The 24,421-nt window shown below is 40.4% G+C and overlaps 1 protein-coding gene across 1 annotated transcript in view; it reads left to right on the top strand.

Moving 5' to 3' along the window:
* Positions 1 to 24,421, top strand: part of MEI4 (meiotic double-stranded break formation protein 4) — a 132,336-nt gene that overhangs the window by 35,767 nt on the left and 72,148 nt on the right. Inside the window, exon 4 of the mRNA XM_050951628.1 lies at positions 20,508 to 20,639. Within this exon, the coding sequence (XP_050807585.1) occupies positions 20,508 to 20,639 (132 nt within the window). The remainder of the gene's footprint in view (positions 1 to 20,507; positions 20,640 to 24,421) is intronic.

Below are 24,421 nucleotides of genomic sequence, written 5' to 3'. Positions count from 1 at the left end.
TAGTTTATCATTGTCAGTATGAAGGACGCATACTTCCATGTCGATATTCATCCTGCTCTCAGATGCTTCCTCAGATATGTAGTGGGCTCTGACTGTTTTCAGTACAGAGCACTCCCATTTGGGATAGCGACCACCTCCAGAGTCTTCACCAAAGTATTAGCAATAGTGTCAGCTCACCCCAGATGCCTTGGTCTCTTTCTTCTTCCTCTGCCTAGACTATTGGCTCCTTGTTGCCATGTGACACCAGGAGGCCCATGTATCAACTCTAATGATGCTTTACCTCCTTTCTTCCCTGAGGATCAGTATAAACGCCAGAAAAACTGTTCTCGCACCCACACTATCTTTGGACTTTATCATGGCCACCCTGGATTCAGTCACTGCAAGAGCTTACTTGCCCACAGACAGGTTTCAGACCATGAGCTTCATTATAGCCCAGATCACCCCTTGAGTACCAGTCAGGACATGCTAACTCTCCTAGGTCATATGGCCTCATGCACTCATGTCATGCCAATTGCAAAACTCCACCTTTTGTTGCCCTCAGGCATGGCTCCAGTTGATATGTTCTCTGAACCACCACCCCATGAGCTCCATGATAACAATCCCTGCCAAGATGATTTCTTCCCTCCTGTGGTGGATGAATCCTTGCCCGATATGCATGGGTGTCCCTTTCTCCCTCATTCCTCTCCAGACAGGACCATTACCACAGACCCATTTCTTTTCAGTTGGGGAGCCCACATGGACAGCCAGAAAACACAAGGCACCTGCATGCCCCGAGAATCCAGAATGCACATAAATATTTTAGAGTTACGAGCAGTCCGGAAGGCATGCAAAGCTTCCTTCCATTCATTGATGCTCACCATTGATACTGTTGGAGAACACCATCACCATCTTCTACATCAACAGGCAGGAGGAATGAATCCTGTTTCCCTGTGTGTGACTGCGGTTAGCTTGTGGAATTGGTGCATCAGCAACCAGTTCACACTATCTTCCCAGGAAATTAAATACACTCATGGAATCTCTCAGCAGACCTATTGCTGTCGACCATGAGCGAGATCTCCATGACTTAGTGCTGCACAATGTCTTCAGTCTATGGGGAACCCAAACCAGAGATCTGTTCACCCCTAAAGCAAACTGAAAATGCATTGCATACTGCTCCAGAGGAGTTCTATGTCACCGCTCTCAAAGTGATGCTACACTTCTTTCTTGGTCAGATAACCTGAACTATGCATTCCCTCCATTACTGCTTCTACCATGAATTCTACACAAAATCCGATAGGAGAGGGCACTGGTTATACTGATTACTCTCTACTGGCCCCAACCATTTTGGTTCCCAAATCTTCTGTGCATGTCATGCTGAGTACCAATCCTCCTCCTGATGTTTCCTGAACTTCTGAAACAGCAGAACAGTAAGATCAATCAGCCTGATCTGCATTCGCTTCATCTCATGGTTTGATTTTTGCATGGGCACCATCATTAGAATGCTCATGTTCTGCATATTTTCCAACTTAAGAAGGATTCCCCAAGATGATATTACCTGGCTCAGTGGAAATGTTTTTCTTCTTGGGCACATCAAAAGAATGTTCTTCCAGAAAATATAGATATCCCTCTCATTTTAGAGTAGAAGCCGTGTTGTGTCAGCAAAAACAATGAGGTGTCCTGTATCAGTATGTATCAGCAAAAACAATGAGGTGTCCTTAAGGTGCAACAAGGACTCCTCGTTGTTTTTCCTCTCATTTTAGACTGTATCATTTTCTCTAATGATGTCAGGCCTATCCATCAGCTCCTTGTAAGTCCACCTGGCAGCAGTCAGTGTGTACCATCCACTCAGTCTTCGTTCACCCACTGACCTCAAGATTTTGGAAGGGCCTAATCAGAACTTTCCTGCCTATTCACAAATCTGCCCCTCAGTAGGACTTGAATCTTATTCTCTCTGCACTCACAAGACCACCCTTTGAACTCCAAGCCTCCTGCTCCATGTCCCTTCTCTCCAGGAAGGTCACATTTCGTGTAGCCATCATCTCAGCCACAAGGTTGGTGAGCTTGGAGCGATGATAGCAGATCCTCCTTACACTGTATTCCATAAAGATGAGGTTTCATTATGTTTACACCCCAAATTCACCCTCAAGGTTGTTTCAGAAATTCACTTGAACCAATCCACTTACTTATGTTCTTCCCTAAACAGCATGCTTTCTTATTGGAACAGAGACTCCATGCCCTCAGTGTCCAGTGAGCCTTGGCATTTTATTTACACAGAACAAAACCAATCAGGAAGTCCCCAAGACTGTTCATTGCAATAACAGAAAGAATCAGGGGACAAGCACTCTCCACCCAGAGGATCTATATATGGTTCTCTGGCTGCATTCTACTCTGTCAACTATTGAACCTCCCCCCACCCCCATGGAGTAAGAGCTCATTCCATGAGAACACAAGCAGTGACTATGTCATTGCTTCAGGAGGTATATCCCTCCTTGAGATCTGTCAAGCAGCCACGTGGGCTCTGTTCACATGTTCACGAGACACTGTGTGCCGTAGTCTATAACTCTTCTGCTGATGTCTTCTTTGGAATGACTGTCTTTCGTTTAGCTCTACTGTCTACCAGTACCTGCACTCTGCTCCTGCTTAGGTACTGCTTATCCGTCACCCACAGTAGAATATAATACGGGCCATCACCGGAATAAGAAGCGGTTACTTACTTGTAATTGGAGGTTCTTCCAAATGCGTGGTCTCTATCTGTATCCCACTGCCCATCATCCTTCCCCTCTGCTTTGGAACATCTCTGATTCACAGTGGAAAAGGAAGTGGAGAAGCAGTCGGTCCACCCCACCCTTTAATCCCTGTATCCGAGGCTTGAGATAAGCCAGGGTGCATGCATGGACCAATGGACACTATTTTCAAATTCTCCGGCTCCGGATGCATAGTGCACTTGCATAACCCCACAGTGGGATAGAGATGGGGACCACACATCTCAAAGAACCTCCAGTTACAGGTGGGTAACCTTCCCTTTCCTTGAATTAATTGAGACCCAAGAGGATTTACAATTGAGAAGCAGCACATTTTGGCTGGTTTTAGAACATCAGTTATATGACAGAACAACAGTTATGTCATAGGAATATTGAGAGTTCTTGCCAGACTTGTGATCTGGTACGAGAGAGGTAATGGCTGAGTCTGCTAATTGTTAAATACAGTTAAATGTTCTAAGCAATCTCCTTTGGAGATAGCTATTCAAGTCAAATACTAATCGTTTATGAAAAACACCACATTCTAAAAACAATCACCAAATCCAGTGAGGTGGTCCAGAGGATTACCTAAACAGACATGGATGGGTTAGAATGTTTAAGCACATTGCACCCTCTCTTGCTTTCCCTTCCTCTGGCTGATATGTCCCATACATTAGGACTAAGGTGGTCGTGGTGGGAGGACGTAGAATAGAGCCCTGACTGTTGACCATGGAGCAGCTGCCAATCTCTCTCTCTATGAAGCCTGCAGTGGCTCAGAGCTACTCCTTGCCAGCAGTGTCAGCCCAGCACTGTCTCCTAGTGCAGCATTGTATATTTTGCTACATTTTAGTATGTTTTATTCAAAGCACTGCAAAATGGTAACAAAAGACCACACCTTCAACAGGTAGTCCTGGGGGAGAATAAAATATTGTGTTTAGGAAAAGATGAAGAGAAGAGACCTCAAACATTACAAGAAGGAGCTTTAAAAAGGGGGAGGGAGAGAGGTCTTGAGTGTTACAGTGAGGAAGAATAGGAGCAAAATGGAGTAAAGTATGCCAAGGAGTTGAAACTTAGAAGAGAAATAGCATAATATTTAAAATGACAATAGAAGAATGAGTTACAGTAAGAAGATAATGAGAAAATTAATAAAGGAAGCAAGTGGCAAGGTGGAAGCTAATAAAAGAATAATGGTAGAAAAGAACAGTTACAATTAATACTATTCCTGTAAGAGTGAGAATTTTAAAAGGACAACACAAGTGAATTGAAGTAAGTGAAGTGGAGAAACCAAAAAAGAGAACTAGAAAAGTAAGTGTTAAAATTAGTGTTTAGGAATACCAACATAGCTAGTCATTCAGGTGCTGCGTCTCCATGGAATTAAAGGTGTATATCAGTCAAACATACAAGTATGAACACAATCCCTTAGTTTTTGATGTAGTGCACTTGTTTTTGGATAACCGTGCAGAGTTGAAACATGAATTGTGCTAGTATTCACAATATTTGCCTTTATGAAACTTGCTACTGGTTAATATTTCTGAGTTTCAGATACCTCTTTCTGAAAAGGAGTTTTCTGAATACAGTCTGATCAAACTAATTCTAAAATGAATAATTCATATCTTGGGATTTTTCCTGTGGTAAAGAAATACCAAGAAGTCCAAAGTCCAATAACTTTTTTGCCAGTACATTTAAAAAAAAAAACCCTGATAGATTCCTAACAGCATAAGTTTTATTGGATCCAAACCATTAATCCAGCCCAAGAACGGGCTGAACGGATTCTTGTTTCTTTTACTTTTACTGTATATTTTTGTGAGCTCAGTATATTTTATATTTTTGTTACTAATAAAAGACATGTAATATTTTGAATTTTACAATATATCAGTTTGAATATTTAAGGACAAATTCATTTTGCCATTATTTCCTGACTGAACGAAAAGATGATCCATGAATAGGCCACTGAAAGATGAAATTATTTATGTTCACTGTTTGTAGATAACTTTATTATTTAGCCAATGCGGTTTTCATTTGTAGCCATGTTGGTCCCAGAATATTAGAGAGACAAAGTGGGTGAGGTAGTGTCTTTTTCTGGACCAACGTCTGTTGGTGAAAGCTTGTCTCTCTCACCAAAAGAAGTTAGTCCAATAAAAGATATACTAAGCAGCTGCTGTGGATGTTAAAAAGTCTGCAGTCTGGAAAATGTAGGGCTGGGCACAGGAATCAAGATATGGAACTGTGAGAGTGGGAAAGAAGGAGACAGCTAGCTCAAGGAAGCCAGTTGTGAGTCATGCGCCTAAAAGGGCTATAGCAGAGGTCGGCAACCTTTCAGAAGTACTGTGCTGAGTCTTCATTTATTCACTCTGATTTAAGGTTTCGCGTGCCGGTAATACATTAATGTTTTTAGAAGGTCTGTTTCTATAAGTCTATAATATATAACTAAACTATTGTTGTATGTAAAGTAAATAAGGTTTTTAAAATGTTTAAGAAGCTTCATTTAAAATTAAATTAAAATGCAGAGCCCCCGGATGAGTGGCCAGGACCCAGGCAGTGTGAGTGCCACTGAAAATCAGCTCGCGTGCTGCCTTCAGCACCCGTGCCATAGGTTGCCTACCTCTGGGCTATAGGATCGGAGAGCTCTACACTCTGTTCACCTGGCCGTTAGGAGCTCTGAAGGCATGCTGAGCTGAGGGTAGAGGGAAATCTCTGAGATGCTTGGATATCAGATTACAGGAGTCCCTGGGATCGGGGAGGTCAGTCAGTCTGCCTCTCAGGCTCAGTTAATGTGCTGCTTCTAATGGCTTCCTTCTCACAATTAATCTGTATGCATAGTTCTGCAATGTTATGGTGCTTGTACAAGTCACATGGTCCATAGTTCTGTCTTTTTCTTTAGCCCCACTATTCTCTTTCACCCCTTTTAGAACACAGAAGTTTTTACCATGTGAGGAAAATGCCGCCATATTTTCCTGGTGTGGTTGTGATAATTATGCAGCATTATCATGACTGGGTGTGTGCATGGAATGGTGCTGCTTACAACCCTGTATGGGAGGGATCTGCTGCCTCTCTACCTCCACCATCTAAATGTTATACCAGCATACCCTTTTGGATGAGATGTTGCAGGCTGCTACTGGAGGACAGCAGTGTCTGCATTCTGCTGTCTTTTAGGGGACTCTGTATTGGAAAAAAAATGGAGGTGGGCTGAGGTTTGGCGTTTCAGAGCCAGAGACCAACTGGTATTCTTTCTGATTTTCTCAGATTTAAAGTGTTCTCTTCATCTGATGTAATACGCTGTTCTGAATTTTCAGTTTTCTTCCGATAATTTTGTCATTGTAATGTGGAAGGTGGTCTCAAACTTTTCTTTTTTAGGAGCAACGTATTTATACAGGCCTTTAGTCTTAGAATGCTGGTTTTGTTGATGATGTAAGAGATGAGGTAAGTACTCCATGGATTATTTCTAAGTCAGAAATTCCAGCTGAATTTTCACTTAATTATTGCACTAGTAGCTTGACAGATGCTCTGTGAAATTCAAAATGTTGCAGTTTTGCTTTGTTCTGTGCAGCCTGTGTTTTATGGTCTGTTTATATTTTCTAAAACTTTCAATTTCAGTACTCAGCACTTTCTATTCCTTTCTTAAGTATCTACTTCCTTGATTATATCCTCTCTAATGTAATCCATTTCAGCTTCCCAGCATTTTGTAGGGTCTAACTATACCTGTTTTTAACTCTGGGAAAAAAGACTCCAAATTGCTTCCTCTCATACATGAAAATGTTTTCCTCAATAGAGAGGAGTTTATTCTCTGCTCATTTGATTTTATTTGACTGATACCCACATTTATTATTAATTCCAAGAGCTATGATCCCTAAACACTGTAATGTCTATCTGTCATAAAACAGTTCCTTGACGTAATAAATGTGACATTATGAAAAATTGTTCCCAAGAAAATATTGTGTAGCGTTGAGTGGAAGGTAAATCCTTTATTCGTCTATAGATCTTCTAGACAAGAAATTACATACAAAGACATCAGTGAAGATGGTAATGTGAGTTTAGTTGTCTTAAGATGGGTGATATTTTTGTAATGTTGGTGGCCTAGATCTACCTAAAAGTGGACCAGTGACTATATTTGAATATACCTTTTTGATAATGGCAACTCATGTTATATAATTAGGAATTGATGCAGTTAATAAACACAATCATCTAGCTGATTCCTTCAGATGACCACTAGGGATTATCTTCAAGGACTCACGGAGAATCCAGAGGACTGGAGATGTGCAAATGTAGTAGCTATCTTTAAAAAGGGAACAAAGACCAGTCAGCCTAACTTTGAGACCTGAAAAGACACTGGAACAAATTATAAAACAATCAGTTTATAAGCCCCTAAGGGATAACAGGATGATAAGCAGTAGCCAATATGAATTTGTTAAGAATAAATCATGCCACGCCAACCTAAATTCCTTCTTTGACAGGGTCACTGGCCTAGTGGATAGGAGGAAGCAGTAGACATAGTCTTGGTTTTTATTAAGTCTTTTGACACAGTCTCACACGACATTCTCATGAGCAAACTAGGGAAATGAGGTCTTGATAAAATTACACTAAGATGGGTACATGAGTGGTTGAAAAACCATACTTAGACTAATTATCAATGGTTTGCTGTTTTACTGGGAGGATATAGCTGGTGTGGTGCTGCAGGTGTCTATTTTGGGTCTGTTACCATTCAGTATTTTATTAATGACTTGGATAATAGTGTGGAGAGTATGCTTATAAAATTTGTGAATGACATGTTTCTGGGAGGGGTTGCAAGCACTTTGGAGGATGGTATTAGAAATCAATATGACCTTGACAAATTGAAAACATTGTTTTGAAATCAGCAAGATTAAAGTTTGATAAAGGTAAGTGTAAAATACTGCACTCAGGGAGGAAAAATCAAATGGACAAATACAAAATGGAGACTAACTGGCTAGGAGTAGTACTGCAGAAAAGAATCTGAGGGTTATGGTGAACAAATTGAACGTGTCAACCAACATAATGCAGTTGTGAAAAAGATTAATATCATTCTCGGGTGTGTTAACAGGAGTGTCATATGTAAGACTCAGGAAGTAATTGTCCTGCTCTGCTTGGCAATGGTGAGGCATACTGTGTCCAGTTCTGAGTGCCACCCTTTAGGAAAGATGTGGACAAATTTGGAGAGAGACTAGAGGAAAGCTACAAAAATGATAAAAGTTTTAGAAAACTTGAGCAATGAGGAATTTTTTTGTTTTGTAAAAAGGGTGTGTTTTATCTTGAGAAAAGAAGACTGAGGGTGGACTTGGTAAGTCTTCAGATTTCTTAAGGGCTGTTATAAAGAGGCTAGAGATCAAGTATTCTCCATGGCTGCTGACAGTAGAACAAGGAGTAATCAGCTTAATGTGTAGCAAGGGAGATTTAGAATAGATATCAGGAAAAACTTTCTAACTATAGGGTTATTTAATTCCTGTAATAGGTTACCAAAGGCGTTTGTGGAATCCCTGTCATTAGTGGTTTTTAAGAACAGTTTAGACAAACACATGCTTGGCGTGGCTTAGCCCCTGCCTCAGTGCATGTCGATGAACTAGATGACCTCTCAAGATCCCTTCCAGCCTTACATTTCTGTGATTCTCTGATTGATTCTATAAATTTGAAAGCTGATCTTGTAGCAATTGAAGTAAATGGGAATTTAGTAGGGCTGTCAATCAGTTAAAAAAAAATCACAATCGCGCTGTTAATAATGGAATACCATTTATTTAAATATTTTGGATGTACCAAAAAAACTGCATTCAAAAATAAAATGATGTAAAACTTTAGAGCCTTCAAGTCCAATCAGTTCTACTTACTGTTCAGCCAATTGCTAAGAGAAACACATTTGCTTACATGTAAGGGAGATAACGCTGCCCACTTCTTAATTACAATGTCATGTGAAAGTGAGAACAGGCATTTGCGTGACACTGTTGTAGCTGGCATCACAAGATATTTATGTGCAGATGGGCTAAAGATTCATATGCCTCTTCATGCTTCGGCCATTGTTCCAGAGGAAATGCTTCCATGCTGATGAAGGGTTCTGCTCAATAACTGGCCAAAGCAGTGTCACCGGACACATGTTCATTTTCATCATCCGAGTCAGATGCCACCTGCAGAAGATTGATTCACAACACAGAGAAATCAGGTGGGTTCCCCCCCCCTTTCTCTCCCCCTCCCTTCTCCTTTCCTGTTAAGTACAGACTCAATTCCCTTGAGCCTCAACAAGGGGAAAAATCAGACAGGTCTTAAAAGCAAAACTTTTAATAAAAGAAAAAAGAAGAATAAAGAAAATCACTGTAAATTCAAGATGGAATATTACAGGGTATATCAGCTTCTAGAAATTGGAGAAACAGCCTCCTCCAGCAGAAATACAATTTAAATTACTTTCAGCCAAATACACATTTGCAAATAAGGAAAAAATAAATAAAAAGACTATACCGCCTTTCTACCTTTTGTACTTACAAAATTGGAATAGAAGATTAGAGAGCTTGTAGGTTCGTGTGGTCACTCTCAGAGCCCAGAGAGAACAAAACCAAACCCAAAAAACACAAACAAAGGCTTCCCTGCACCCAGATTTGAAAGTTTCTTCTCTCCTGATTGGTCCCCTGGTCAGGTGTTTGGTTCCCTGTTTGTTAACCCTTTACAGGTAAAAGAGACATTAACCCTTAACTATCTGTTTGTTGCTGGCAGATAACTGCCTGAGGCCAAGCAACAGCCGGGGCGGGTGGGTGTCCGTCGCTCGGTGTGCCGCGCCAATAAACACACCAGGATGGAGAAGCAAACCAAGTTTATTTGAGATCTCAAAGCGGTGCAGGGAGACTGACTCAAATCAAGCATGATTAAAACAAGCTGTCTGTTCCTTTATATCCATGAGAACTTTTCTCGCTGACTAGCAATCCCCCGTTTCCCCTCCCTCTTCTGTCCAGCTGCAGCATTTTCTTCTCACACACTTCTTTGTCTTCCCCCTCCCTCTCCCCCTTTCTGCTGCAGAGACATGTACGCTGTATCTAAAAGTGGCCTTGAAACTTGCTTCAGCCTAGCTTCAATGTATTACAGCAGAGAACTGGCTGTTACAACTGAAAACTAACTGCTGACAATACGTTTTTGCAACTATTAGTACATTAGGTTACCCTAGGTTACACAAAGTGTTGAATGTGGAGGAACAATGGTTCACTGAGGCCTACAACAGGAGGGCTTCATTGACACTTGTGGTCTACCACCCTCCCGAGTTACACCTGGTGACACCAACATGTTTATGACATGTGCGAACTGCCACAAAGTAAAAAGCTATTGTTTGTTATATCTATTAACAAAATGGTATTCATAAAGTGGGACTTTATAGATTAGCTACATATTTGTATCAGAGTGGGTTTGATTTAAATCAAATTGATTTAAATCACTAGTCAGGAAGATTCGATTTAATCATAGATTTCTACGTAAAAGTGCATTCTTGTTGGGTGTTATAACCTTAATACATATTCTTCACAACTCAGAGATAGATGTAGATTTCATGTTTAGAAGATTCATACTATATATTTTAAGTGATTTATTTTGAAAACTTTTCAGATTAGTTTTACAGCTATATCAGAAAATGAATGATTGTTTGGTTATTTCATTTACCAAGGATAACTGAAGCAGATATTTATGAAGTCATTTGGAGGTGAACTATCTCCAATTCAACAGGTTAATCATTAATATTTGGAGGATTTTTTTGATTTAAAAAAATTGATTTTTATCCACTCTGATTTGTACAAAGTTAGACCTGAATTCTATATGTTTACATTACCTCTGCTTTGACCAACCCATATCCAATAGTATATAAGGAAATTATCGTACAACTTCATATACAAATGTTCATTGTAACTACAAGTCATGCTCTAAACTCTGCAAGCTGTTAGTGGTCCCAGAGATCACAAGGGTTCACCAACTGTTCACTCTGTTCCCCAGCCACGATTGCTGCACCAGGTACTGGGAGACGGATAGCACAGGAGTTGCTATAGTGGCTCTTCCCTATGTTGTGGGGAACCCTCTGACCAGTCACACTGGTTTTGAGTCTGTTTTTTACTGGAACTCTAGCTCAAAGCCAGTTTAATAAATCGGAGGATTATGGTCAAATGTCAGTTGAAGCTTCACATTGAAGATGGTCACTTTAGTGAGATATCAGAATACAGCACTGGCAATGACTAATTATTTAAAGCAAAGTGACTTGGAATCCTGTATTAAGGCTAGAAATGAAATGCTGGGTAGTATTTGAGGTGCCTGTAGTTGTAGATAATAAGATTTTTTTTTAATAAAATTTCTTTTATATTTTTTCCATCCCAAGAAATATTTGCTAGGCTGATAGAACATGTGGTGTAAATAATACAGAAATTGACTTTTTATAGCCTGAAATAAATGACATTGGAAATCATGGTGGTTTAGTATTCTTAACTGCCAAAGGCAAGTTAGTTTGCTAACATGCTCAAAGTTATACTCTAAAAGATATAGAATTTGTAAAATATGTATCCAGCCTTAATGCATAAAAATGAGAAATGAAATCAGTAAAGATGACTTATATGCTAAAAATGTGAAACATGTTTGTTTGTGGCATTGCTTAAACCTCTGTGTAACAATTTGCAACGTACTTAACCTTATCTAGATTTACAGGGATTATGTAGGCTGTCTAGAAGGCAGAATGATCCACATACAAGTGCTTGTTAATATCCTGTGTGTTTTCTGGGACTTAAGTACAGCATTCATCCCCTATAAGGGCGCAAACCACGCCCTGGGAAGCCACACTTCCACCCAGAAAGTGTCCAAGTATGTTTTCATGATCACAGATCAGATGGTATTTCTGATGCATCTGTAAGGGCAGTGGGCCAAGTCTGGTACTCAAGATCACTCCGAATGGCCATCAGCTGGTCATTCAGGAAATCCCAAATTCCTAAACATACTAGATCCCACTGCAATGCCTTCCCAGCCTCAGTGATATTCAATACCATCTCTCCTTGGTGTAGTACTATAATACACCTGTTATTTAACTATTCTCAGGTACTGTCAAAAGGCATTCCCATTAATAGCATACATTATTAGTCACTGGAATGGTTTCAATATGGGTAAAATTTCTAGTAGCAGAACAAACTCTTTGGGTACTTGTTATTTAAAATCCAATTAGAGAGAGCTATACATGCTGAAGGATTTATCCAAAACACAGAGCGCAGCCTGTAGAATAAACCCCAAAATCCAATACATACCACATTCCCAAACATGGGTCCCACAAATGTCCTCCCGCCAGTGTATAATTCTTTGTTTCTTCACCAGGGTCAGTTCTTAACGTCCTTTCTAGTCAGGAATCCCTGGACTTTGGCAATCTTAGTGGAGTGAGTGTTCCTTCTTTCCCAAAACAGTCATGGTGCAGTATCCTACAGGGGAGAGGTTACTAGCACATCACCCTGTAATGGTTTTGATTCTTCTAGAAAAATTCAAAGGCACAGTAGATCTGTCAGTGGACAAGGGAGAGGTTACTAGCACTTCACCTTGTACTTTTTCCCTACTGTCCAAGGTACAGTGGAGCTAGAAGCAGAAATAGGCTAAGCATCAATAGGAGAATTCTCCTGATGTGGAGGGGTCTTTTTGCAGTCAGAATCTTGGGTCCAAGCAGTCAGTCTTCGACACTTCACAGTGGTGTTGGTAGGTAGTAGGACTTAATAAGGGCCTTTCCAGGGTGGAGCTAGAGCAGTCTTTCGTTGGTGGACCTTTACATCAATCCTGTCTCCTGGCTCCAAGGAGTGGCAGTGCTGCTAGGGTCTTTGGATAGCACTTCTTTACCTGTGAGAAAAGAAACCTAACACATTTCATTAGTGCCTGGCAGTGTTTTGCAAATCTCATAGCTGCGTGGGCAAATTCAAGCCCTCCTTTTCCTGGTTGTTAGCCAAGTCTTAACTGTGAGTAGTGTCCTTGAGTGGAGTCAGTGTCTTATCTATTACCTGAGCTTGCTATTTTATTTTATTTTTTTTTAGTTAATTCATTCTGTTTTTTGTCCTTCTTCCCTTCTTGGCTTCTTTTAACCTGCAAAGGAAACTTCCACTTTTGACTTATGCACGTTTTTCCCAAAAATGAAGACATAAACATTGTCATTATACAGTACATTAGTCTTATTATTTAATATATGCCACACACACCCTTTTACTAAAACAACCTTATTACAGAACTTTGGAGTAACAAGCCAGGACAAGCACATCCACTTTGAGGAGTTCACTCAATACAACCTCTAGTCCAATAGCCTTCCACCATCCCCAGCACTCTGGCTAGAAATCTGAGGTAGCCAGAAAGATCCCATGTACAATATGGGGAGTGGGTTAACTTTTCATGTCTTTGCTTCCAAAGACTGTTGGTATGCAAATTTTAACAACAATTTTTGCAATTAACAACTTGGCCAATGAAGTCTCTTTTCCTTACTTAAGGAAATGCATTAGACTTTAGTATATCACATTCTCCTGATTTATCCAAACACTTTGTATTCCAAGTTGAACAAGACAAGTATCTGCATTTTAATTTAACTTTTTATTTTAAAATAGACTATTCTATGAAAATATTAAACACAACAATTCTGGCCACAAGACAAACACCACAGGACAGAACATAGAACACAAAACATAATTCCTATTGTGCCAGTAAACGCATGGTACGTTGAATGCTGTTCAGCTGGCATCAATTTTCTCTGGTTATCTGAAAGACAAAAAAACAGAGGTCTACCCACCCCTTCTGGGCAGACAATCATCGATTGAAATATACTAATACCCTTGTTGACTTCAGGCAAAACAGAGGAATTACCCCATATTTTCTTGTATTTGTTTCTTAGGCAGCCCAGGTTTTCAATTACATAACACTGTATACATTCTTCAGCTAATTTAACTAAATTTTTCATAACCAAACCAAATGATTGCAATTTAATAATTTCTTTGCCTGAATTTACAAACATTTCACAGACACCAAGAACTTTCTTTAGCATTTTTACAAAGTTCAACTGCTGTTTCCTTCAGCAACTACAGAGTTAACTTCTCACTCTCCCTTAAATCACTTGCTTGTCTCCCAACAGCCACTTTTATCAACTTAACTCACCATTCAAAGTCCCAGGTATTTGAAATCCCTATGTTTATACTTACTGACTCCTTCCTTCCACTACACCCTTAAAGTTTTGCAACCTGTTTTCCAATCTCTCTCTCTGTTGCCTGCCTGCCTGGGCCCGATCCTGCTTTTCTTGCTGAACCGTCCCTTCCATGGGCACCAACTTGTTCCACTACCAGTTTAGCTAGGAGGGTGGGCTTCTCAACTAGCCCCCATCCCTCCTGGTCTTTTCCCTTAAACATTCTTACTCACAAGACTACCCAGGTCCTCCTTCGTGAGGTTTGTCACCTGGACAAAAACACATGGTCCATTGGGCAAAAGCCATTTACTTAACATATAATTTAAAGGACTATTCTTAGAGGGTTTACCCACAGACTCATTCATCTGTTTGACACTTAAACAGAAAAGAGAATTACACAGAGCAGAGGAACTTACAATCTAAGCCAGGCTTTCCCACTTCTATACACTGACCGCTACAGGGGACGGGACAGAAGGATCTCAATTCGACCTCAGAGCTTCCTCGCACGCATGGCTTCCACTCCGAGGAATTACAAACGAGAGGTTCAGTTCCACCCACACTCTTAACGCCCAAATGAACAGAGCAGAAAAACAACAGTAACCAATTAAACAGAACTGAACCAGAACCAGATAGCATTTCCTTATCCTATTAGGGCTCACTTTTACTCATGCAGTTCTCAACATATAACACCAACAGTACCAAGCAAAGCAAACATAAAATAACAAGGGTAAAACAAATAGATGGTGTAAATTCTGCAGGGCTCCCCCCTTCTTAATTGCTCACCAAAGTGTGACAAATTTCTGTTACCAATCTATCCCTCGTGTCAGGTGTCAGGCTGACACTACAGGATCGTTGGGGGAAGATAAAGAAAACACACCATAACACACCATATAACTGAATTTTAAAGCTTCATAATAAAATAATAAAACAACAATGGAGAGTGTTGGGAACACTCCCACATCACTCCGGAAAATATTAATGCCCCAAGTCCCTTTCATACACACGTACGTCCAGACTGGCCACTTCTGTGTATAATGTTCAGAGAAGGGGGAGAGGTGGACGGGAGATTATCCTGTATGCAGCTTGTCCAGAATTTTCAACATGCTTCCACTTTTGGGAGGGCTGTTCTTTTACACTCTGGAATCTCCTGCGGCGTCTCTTTCAGAGATTCCAGTCCAGGTTGGCTGCCTGTGGCTTCTTTGGTGTCACCAAGCCACAACAGCTCTGGGGTCACAAACGCACACTGTTGGATCTTACTGGACAGTTAAGCTTTGCAAATGTAATCTCAGTTCTGTAACTTGTATTGCCTTTGGTTCACCTCTGTCTATATTTTTTCCTTCACAGCCAGCTGGGGCCAAAAGCAGCCCCTCCCTGCACCAAGCACAGTCTGCGCCAATTCCTGACCCTGAACACAGAGCAACCCCCCTCCTTCCATCCCTGGGCCAAGATGATTTTTAAATTAACCCGTTCCTTTCCTCAACAGACAAATTTGCTCACGCTGTGTCAGGGCTTTCTGGTGATTAAACGCTCCTCTTAGATGTATGATCTTATCTAGATTGAAGTACCTTCTAGTGGGCATTGTTTAGATCAATTTTCACGCGTGTAAATATTCCAGTTCTCTAAATACCTGCAGGTTGATGAACCATAATGTACGTACATGTAATATGTTGGGGTACCCTAGGGGGTGAGGTGGAATGTTTAGACTGTCTCCCCCCCCATTTTCCACTTACACACACAGGGAGGGTGCCCTGTCCGCGCTAGCGGCTCATAAACTAAGGATTTTTCCCTTCAGGGTACTCACACAGGAAAAGCTAACGAGGATGGCCACGACCCTCCTACACCTCCCTTCAGCAAAGAGCGTCGGCTAGTCTTTGGGAGATGGCGCCGCTTACTCTGATTGCATCCAGTGAGATGATCAGACTGTCAGTAGCCCACACAGAAAGGAAAGGGGAAGGGAAGATGGCTACACACACTCCTAGACCCAGGCAGCTTCCTCACCAGACGATGCCAGGCCGAGTCAGCCCACCATGGGTCGGACCTCCTAAAGATCCACTAGTTACCGGGCTTGCGTTAGAGTAGTCCTGGTCACGAGCTTTTGCTTCACAGGGTACTCTGGGCGTCTTTCAGTAACAGTCGCTCACACTGGCCCCCAGTACCATTCTGCATCTGATCTTGGTTTTTAGCTACAACAGGGAGAGAGTGCACTAGGACATCGGGTCTCCCCTTTCTAGACAGGTCCCTCCTTTGTCCCTGCACTATCCCTAACCTGCTTTTGAATCCTTGCACTCCGCCAGACGGGGAAGAACAGGAGCTACGGTGGGGGATTTTTACAAGAGCTCTCCATACAAACAGCTTCAGAAGCTACCCGTTCGACAAAACAGGAGTAATTGGAGGATCGTGTTATAATTAAGTGATCCTTCCGGTGGCCACTTTTCTGGTCGTCTAGTTGATATTGAGGCCAGTCTACTGTACAGAACTTTTTAGTTTGCTTTTAGTTGGTGGATCTGATCCAAGCACTTCCCAATTCGCTAGAATGCATTCTAAGGCTGTACACCGTGCCCTGCCTGTACTCTGTTCCTGCCCCATATCCTAGGGTGACACTGGGCGTCCCCAGGTCCTAACAGGCAAAAATCCAGACCACTGGACTGTTCCTATCTTATCCAAGGGACCGGTTCCTCACCGTCGCCCTCAACTGCTTCTCCACTACTTGAGCGCGTTGCACCATTGTGCCCTCTGGGGTCGCTCACACCGCGTCTCCGCCGAGGCCCCTGGTGAAGTCACCGGTGTGCACTGGGCGTCGGTCGTCACCGCGATCCGTTGACCTCCAGGAGGGATCCGGGCAACGCTAATTTTCGCCTCCGCCCACCCAGGGACACCAAACCTGTTGCAGGCACAGAGTGTGCCGGAGGCAAGCAACAGTGGTTCGTTGCCCAGCGTGCGTAGCGCCAATAAACACACCAGGGTGGAGAAGCAAGCAAAGTTTATTTGAGATCTCAAAGCGGTGCTGGGAGGCTGATGCCTCAAATCAAGCACAGCTAAAACAAGCAGTCTGTTCCTTTATATCCCATGAGAACTTTTCTTGCTGACTAACAATCCCCCATTTCCCCTCTCTCTTCTGTCCAGCTGCAGCATTCTCTTCTCACACCCTCCTTTGTCTTCCCCCTTCCTCCCCCCTCTCCACTGCTGAGACATGTATGCTGTATCTAAAAGCGGCCTTGAAACTTGCTTCAATTTAGCTCCAGTGTGTTACAGCAGGGAACTGGCTGTTACAATCAGAAAACTAACTGCTGACATTACATTTTTGCAGCTATTAGTACATTAGGTTACACAAAGTGTTGAACGTGGAGAAACATTGGTTCATTGAGGCCTACAATAGGAGGGCTTCATTGACACTTGTGGTCTACCACCCTCCCGAGTTACCTAGGGTTATGCCTAGTGACACCAACAGCAGGGGGGACGCAGGCCCTCCCACTCACTGCATCCCAGTCCGGTGCCCTAGCAGCGGCTAACAACCGCTGCGCAGTCAGTGGGGATCCTGGTCGCACCATACTGACATAAGCTCCGGTAAGGCTGCAGCCAGACTGGGGTCGGCTGCCCCCAGGCTACTTCTGTACTCCCCCTCGGTGCCTACCTGGGTCCTGACATTGGCCTCTTCAGGGTCCAGGAGCATGGGCTCATCGCGGCCGGGGCTGGGTGGTAGGTCCGGCAGCTCCTGCGGATAGTAGGCCCAGGGTAGCTCTGGCGGCTCCTCCAGGTAGCGGGCGCGGGGGGCTCATGCCAGTCTGAGCTGCTGCCCTGGGTTGCAGGGGGTTCCCAGTCTTAAGCTCCCTGAGGGACGTCTGCTTGCTCCAGCTGGTGGGGCCTGACTGAGCTCTGAGGGCGGGCCTTTATAGTTCCGGGTCACCACCTGACCCTTTGAGGGGTGGACTCAGAGCTCTTTAACTCCGGCCACTCTGGCCTCCGGCTGGGCTCTTCCTCCTCTGGGCTGGAGGGGAGCCACACCATCTCACTACACTTCCATGTTTATGCCTCGCATTGGGACAGTCGAGAAAACAATGGATGGTTACTTCCTGCATGATTTTCCTTTTTAGTCACTGTGTGTGTAAAGTAATATGATGTGATGGGACATCCTGAAGGAGTCAAGATATGAGATGTTATTTTGTGACAAGTCTATAACTTTGAAGCCTGCTTGCAATCAACTCCACACATGCTTTATAAAGTTTTAAGATAATATTGTTGCCAGTTTTTTATGATCTATCTCTTAATATTATGATAAAGTTCCAAGTAATTTTAATTGTTTGGAGATTTAATTACCTTTTCCTCACATAGATTTCATATTTATACTGTTTCCATTTGTTATCTGTGAAAATGTAATCATATTAGAGGACCTTACAGTATATTTTGTACTGTCATCATGATGATGATGATGATGATATTTGGTTTTGTTTCTAGTGACAATAGAAGTGACTTTACTGAATGAATCTATGAATGAGTTTTGCATACAGCAGAACCTCAGAGTTACAAACACCTAGGAATGGAGTTAGTTCATACCTCTGAAATGTTCGTAACTCCGAACGAAATGTTAAGGTTCTTTCAAAAGTGTATAACTGAACATTGACTTAATACAGCTTTGAAAATTTATTATACAGAAGAAAATGCTGCTTTCCCTTTCTTTGTATTGTTAGTAGTTACATTTAACACAGTACTGTATTGTATTTGCTTTTTTGGGGTGGGAGGGTCTCTGCTGCTGCCTGATTGCATACTACTAGTTCCAACTGAGATGTGTGGTTGACTGGTCAGTTTGTAACTCTGGTGTTCTTAACTCTGAGGTTCTATTGTATTCCAGGTTTTGTTGGATCTGGAAATATACAGATGAGAATCTGTGTATCATGTTTGAAAACTGCAAATATACATAAAACTAACAAAAAACAAACAAACAAAGCAGCACGCAGGGATTAAATCTATGGCTACCCCCATTTACTATGGCTATTAGGAGGGGTAGAATGAATGATAATGTATGTGCACAACTTGTTCAAGTGGTGTAGGGCAGACCAAGGTAGAAAACAGTATGGTATTTCCTTCCAACTTGACTGATTGCTTCATTGTAGCTCTAGTGGGCTCTGTCTGACTGGCTGGCTGCTATCTCTCTCCTGCTCTTCTCTGTCTCTTCACTCCATCCTTCCTTCCTTTCCTCCCCTACCACTGTTGCCTCCCTCCCCTCATTGTCCTCTCTCCATTCCTGTGTTGTTCCTTTTTAGTTAATTCCCTTCCTTAACTGCCTTTGTCCTATAATTGGTTGAATGTCATAAAATGGACAATAACAACCCTCCAAATAGATATGTAAACCAAACAAACAATTATGTCACTCATATGCTGGTTGTGAACCATCACTCTGTTTGCATATGTATATTTCTTTCCCCTTACTATGTGTCTGTCATGTCTATTTAGACTGCAAGTGCTTTTTCTTTAAGAAAGGGATTGTCATATACTGTTCTGCACAGTGCCTAACACAATGGGATATCAATCTTGGTTAGGTGCTCTAAATGTTATTGTTCCTTCACTGGTTTCTGTGAATCTGTTTTTCAAAATATGCTGAGGTGAACTGTATGTTCCATTCTCTTCTACTTCCATAATTTTTTTTCTTCTACTAAGTGGAAGTTCATTGTTTCCTTCATGACCATCCATTTCTGAAGGTTTTATAAGAATTCGTTCCTATATTATATTGTCTGGTGTAAGGCAGTAAAATTAATGTGATTTATGTATACTTTTGATATGCACAGAGGCCACATAGCCATTCTGGGTTTAGTGAGGATTGTCCTGCATGGCTTTGAGTTTAAGGAATAAGAGATGAATTGAGAGGGCTGAGTTTTCTTCTTTGCTCTGCCACACTTTCTGGTAGGATCTTAAGCTCTATACCTCTTGTTTCCTCTTCTTTTAAATCTTAAATACTAACTCACGGGGAAGTAAAGGCTAATTTCGTTAATGTTTGTAATGCAGTTTGAGAGCCTGAGATGGAAAGTGTGATTAGAATTGCAAATTACTATTTTCTGCCCACAGTGAACTAATTTGTACAACCTCTTCCTGTCCCCACACAATATTTTTATACTGATTTGTCAGCAGCCTGTTCTGAACATTCTGCCGTTGATTATTGTTGGTGATAGTGTGCTTTGCACTATATAAGGTATTGAAGACATGACTCTGCTCACAGGATCTTACAGTATCCTGACGGACAGCACACAAGCCTGTTGAGACAGCCAGAGTAAGATACTAAATGTGAGAAACTTAAGTATATTGGTTGGGGGCTAGGTAGGTGGGGGAGCCTGGGTACACTAGCACCCACCCGTTTCCAAAAGACACCAAGATCCTCACATTCAAATTCTTAACTCTGTGTGTGTGTGTGTGTGTGTGTGTGTGTGTGTGTGTGTGTGTGTGTGTGTGTGTGTGTGTGTGTGTGTGTGTGTGTGATGTAGTTTTTAGCTGTCAGAAGTAAGTTTTGAATGTATCTTCCTTTTTCCATGTCTTCCTTTTTACATATTTATTTTTTAATTTAAAAGTGTGTGTGTATATATATATAAGTAAAGAGATCATACAAAATAGAGGGTTGGACAGATGTTGAAAAGATGGAACTTACAGATACTTATATTCAGTTTCAGGTGCAGTATCTCGTGTCCCACACTCTTGTTTTGCTGGGAAGGTGCAACAAATTAAGAAAGTCTATAATATCTCTGCTGTTATCCGAAGTAAATCAATTTGCTGATGAGTTGCAGCAAGCCCACCAGGTACTGTTCTGTTGAAAATTTTATATTGTTGTGAAGCAAAGTAAACCATAATATTTATTTAAATGGTACAACTTTTTAACACTAGAGCTCTGTTTCAATCTCTCAATTTAAAATAACAAAAAGATCCACAGAAGTTGTTGACTTTCAGATTTAAATTTATATCTTCTACCAAGTTTCAGATATTTTTGAAAGTTAAATTTTTCATTCTACAAAAATAATGTGTGATTTTCTTAAGTGAAAGATCAGCAAATTGAAGAAATTTCCAAACTAGGACCAAGTCTCAAAATATCTTAAATTCAAATACATGCACAATATACCTCTGATCTGTTTGACACCTGTTTTGGTCTGCTTATGCTGTAGAAACTGCACTAGTGGTGGCTGTGGTTGTTCCTTTGCTAGTGATTCATGGAGGTCAGCATTCATTTTTAGATCCATCAGGTATCTTTGATACCATAGAGCATAAAGTATTATTTGTTTACTGGCCCTCATTAAAGCTGACTGGGTTGTTCTTGAGTGGCTTTCTTTCTGAGTGATCCCGAAGGGCAATTGTTTATCTGTGACTGTTGTTCTTGTATGTTGTTCCACAGATTCCATCTTTTTATACTTTCTGTTAAATGTATGCATGAGGCTTGTAGAGGGTTACTGAGGAAGAATGTCTTGAGAAACCTTCAAAATGTTAACACTGAATTTTATATCGCTTTTCTGTCCCTGCTGGTGCAGTGGAGCAGTTTTATAATTGGCTAACAGAAATTATAGATGTGCACTGTTAGGAGATTTACCTAGCTGTAGAGCAAGTAGTTAAAACAAGACTGAGATGATGCTTACAGGATTTGAGAAACAACTGAAAGAGATGGTAAACATTGTATCAGCATCCCTGAATGCTGGGATATGCAGACATGCAACCTGGCGGGTTTTTTGGATACCCAGGGAGCTATGTGCTTATCATGATCTGGCAGACAGGGAAGCTACATTCTTTCCTTTCAGAGATGGCTTTTGCCTTGGTTATCTAGCTATAAAAATATTTATACGAGGCAAATTTCCCTTATTCCTTCCCTTGTTAACACAAGATTAGATTATTGCAATGAGTGAGATATGGAGAGCATAATGGAATGGAGGTTGTGGCTTGGGCAGGACTCATTTCATAGAAGATTAATTTAAGATTTCTTGTGCTGGCTGTATTTTGAAATAGAATGATTGTATACTTGGGCTAAGCATACTTTTTCAAGTACGAAACAAGTGTTTAAAAAAAATTACCTCCGGGGAAAATATGTATACCATTAGTATCTGATGAACAGATGTGAGATCAGGGAAATCCAGTAGATCCCAAGGCATTATTGTAGTTGCATGCAGAAACACAGACACAGACACAGACACTGTGTTCCTAGTGACCTCTAAACTCCTGTTAGAGTATGGCTCCCTTGTACACTGCTCTGGAAAGTTCTACAAACAAAAGACACATAACAAAAAATAATATCTGGAGAAAAAGGAAAGCCCAAGGTATTGAAAGGTATCTAAATGACTCATTAAAGTCATATAGAAAAATATTCTAATTGAGTTCCACGTCATTTATTTCTATTACAAACGTATAAACACCTCTCTCTCCAAAATTAAATATTCCACAAAACAACCTTAATAGTGGTGCTTTTGTCATTATGCTCAGTTTGAGTGATACATTTGTTGAACTACTTGTGTATTAATTATGATATTATGTGGAACATACGTTCTGGCTACTCAAAAACAGGTAGGTAATTACCAACATGAGATTACAAAGAAACAGCATTTCCAAACTAAATTCTTTATAAGGATCAGCAAAGTTGAATGAAAGGAAAAAGAAGGGATAAGATTTTTCTGCATTCTAGTAAAGCGTTGATGACATGCTGCCATTCTTGATAGTATCTAAGAAATTGAACAAAAATCTGTACATTTCATTTAAAAATAGATATATGTAATTAAAAATGAATTTTTAAAAATTAAATAACATATTCTGGCATGATTAAATCCCACCTGTGTAAAAATCACAAGATTATGCACCCATTATTTCAGCACGTTGCTGTCACCAGTGCTGACACAGCACATATCAAGTTTGTTGCATCATCCATTATGCTTCATGTTGATGTAAGTTTTCTGTTGGGTTATTGGGAAGACTGTGCTGAGCTCAAGAATTATGATAGTTCATTTCATTTTGCCATGCAGAATTTTAGTGTGTGTTGCTATTCTGTGTTGTAAGAAAGACTTAGTTGGAAAGAATTCTATGTTTGATGAAGAGATTATGCACGAGAGTTCATAAATTGTGTATTTTGCAGATGATAAACATAGGGCTAAATTAATATGCCATGGCTTTTAACCTTAAATTATACTTTTTATTTGTGTAATGTAGAGGTAGATTTTCCAATGACAAATACAGTTAGTGGTGTTCTGTAGAGCCATGATGTGGTTTGAGAATATTGCACTACTAAATTCATTTGTAAATGTAGAAGAGTTGATACTTTAATCCATAAACAATTTTCTACATAATAGCCAGTACAAGAAATTGTAGGATAATTGCTGTGTTTGTCTTATTAAACTAGAATTCTAAATGAAAATGGTATCAGCTTTGATCTTGTCACATTGAACTAAAATTTCATTCTATTTACTTAGATATGAAAGTTATTTTCAATATTAATTTATAAATTGTATATTTTAATTGTTTCTGTATAATTGCTGATTCTGAAAAATGATCACAAAAATAGCTTCAAATGTGCACAATTAGCAGCATTTCAATAAAATGTCCCTATAATCACTTATAAATACAAGTATATATTTTTCCTACATGTAATAAGTATTCTGGGAAATTACGTTTAACGAAAGTATCACAGTTCAGAAAAGGATTAAAATAGTTCATATTAATCCTGTATGCTGTTTTGCCCAAGGTAAAAATATAAGATCATTTTCAAATGTACAGAATTCATGTTAAAAATCTTCCTCCATAAACATTTAAATTACAGTTTGCAGAAAGATGATACTCTCTACCAAATGTCACTCACTGACAAATGACCAGATCCTGCTTCATTCGTCAAAACTATCATTAACTTCAGAGGACATCTTGCTTGATTGCAGGATCAGGCTCCAATAGGCATTTCAGATATCCTGTTTAAACAGAACAAAATTGAGAATCTGAATCTTAGTTATGATCCAACTAGGTTTATAGTGTGTGACAGGTTTTGACTTAAGAATTCCAAAAGATCTAAAAAGAATGGAGCTGTGTCAGATGAGCCTAGACCTATGTCTCTACATCTCACAGCTTTTTCAAAGCTGTATGTTGAACTTGAATTTTATTGACTAAAAAATAGATTCTGTGTAGGAGAATGGATCAAATTAAATGAAACAAGAAGGAAGTAGTAATTGTTACCTGAAATTGTTATACTGATCTTTTAGAAACCTCCTGAATAGTTAAATCCTGTGGTCTTAGAGGCCACAAATGAAAGAGAAATGTATGAATAATGAAGGTTTGCCTAACATTTTATAACACCTCCTCCATATTTTAATATATAAAATAAAACCAGCCAGCATGCTTATATAGCAATAAACCACTTTTAAATTGTTACTGACTTTCATCCGCAGAATACCATCTTTTTTCTAGTTTTTGTTCAGTCATTGTGTATTGGATTATATATAATTAAAGGGCCCAGTGCTGCAAACTCTGAAGCAAGTGAGTGACTTTACTCATATTGGTCCTGGTTCTGTAAAGTTCTTAATCATATGCTTAAAGTTAAGCACATACTTAAATGCTTTGCTGAATGACA

The sequence above is a fragment of the Gopherus flavomarginatus genome, chromosome 4 (assembly GCF_025201925.1).
Source record: "Gopherus flavomarginatus isolate rGopFla2 chromosome 4, rGopFla2.mat.asm, whole genome shotgun sequence".
Lineage (NCBI taxonomy): Eukaryota > Metazoa > Chordata > Testudines > Testudinidae > Gopherus > Gopherus flavomarginatus.
This window is presented reverse-complemented; position numbering and strand designations above follow the sequence as displayed.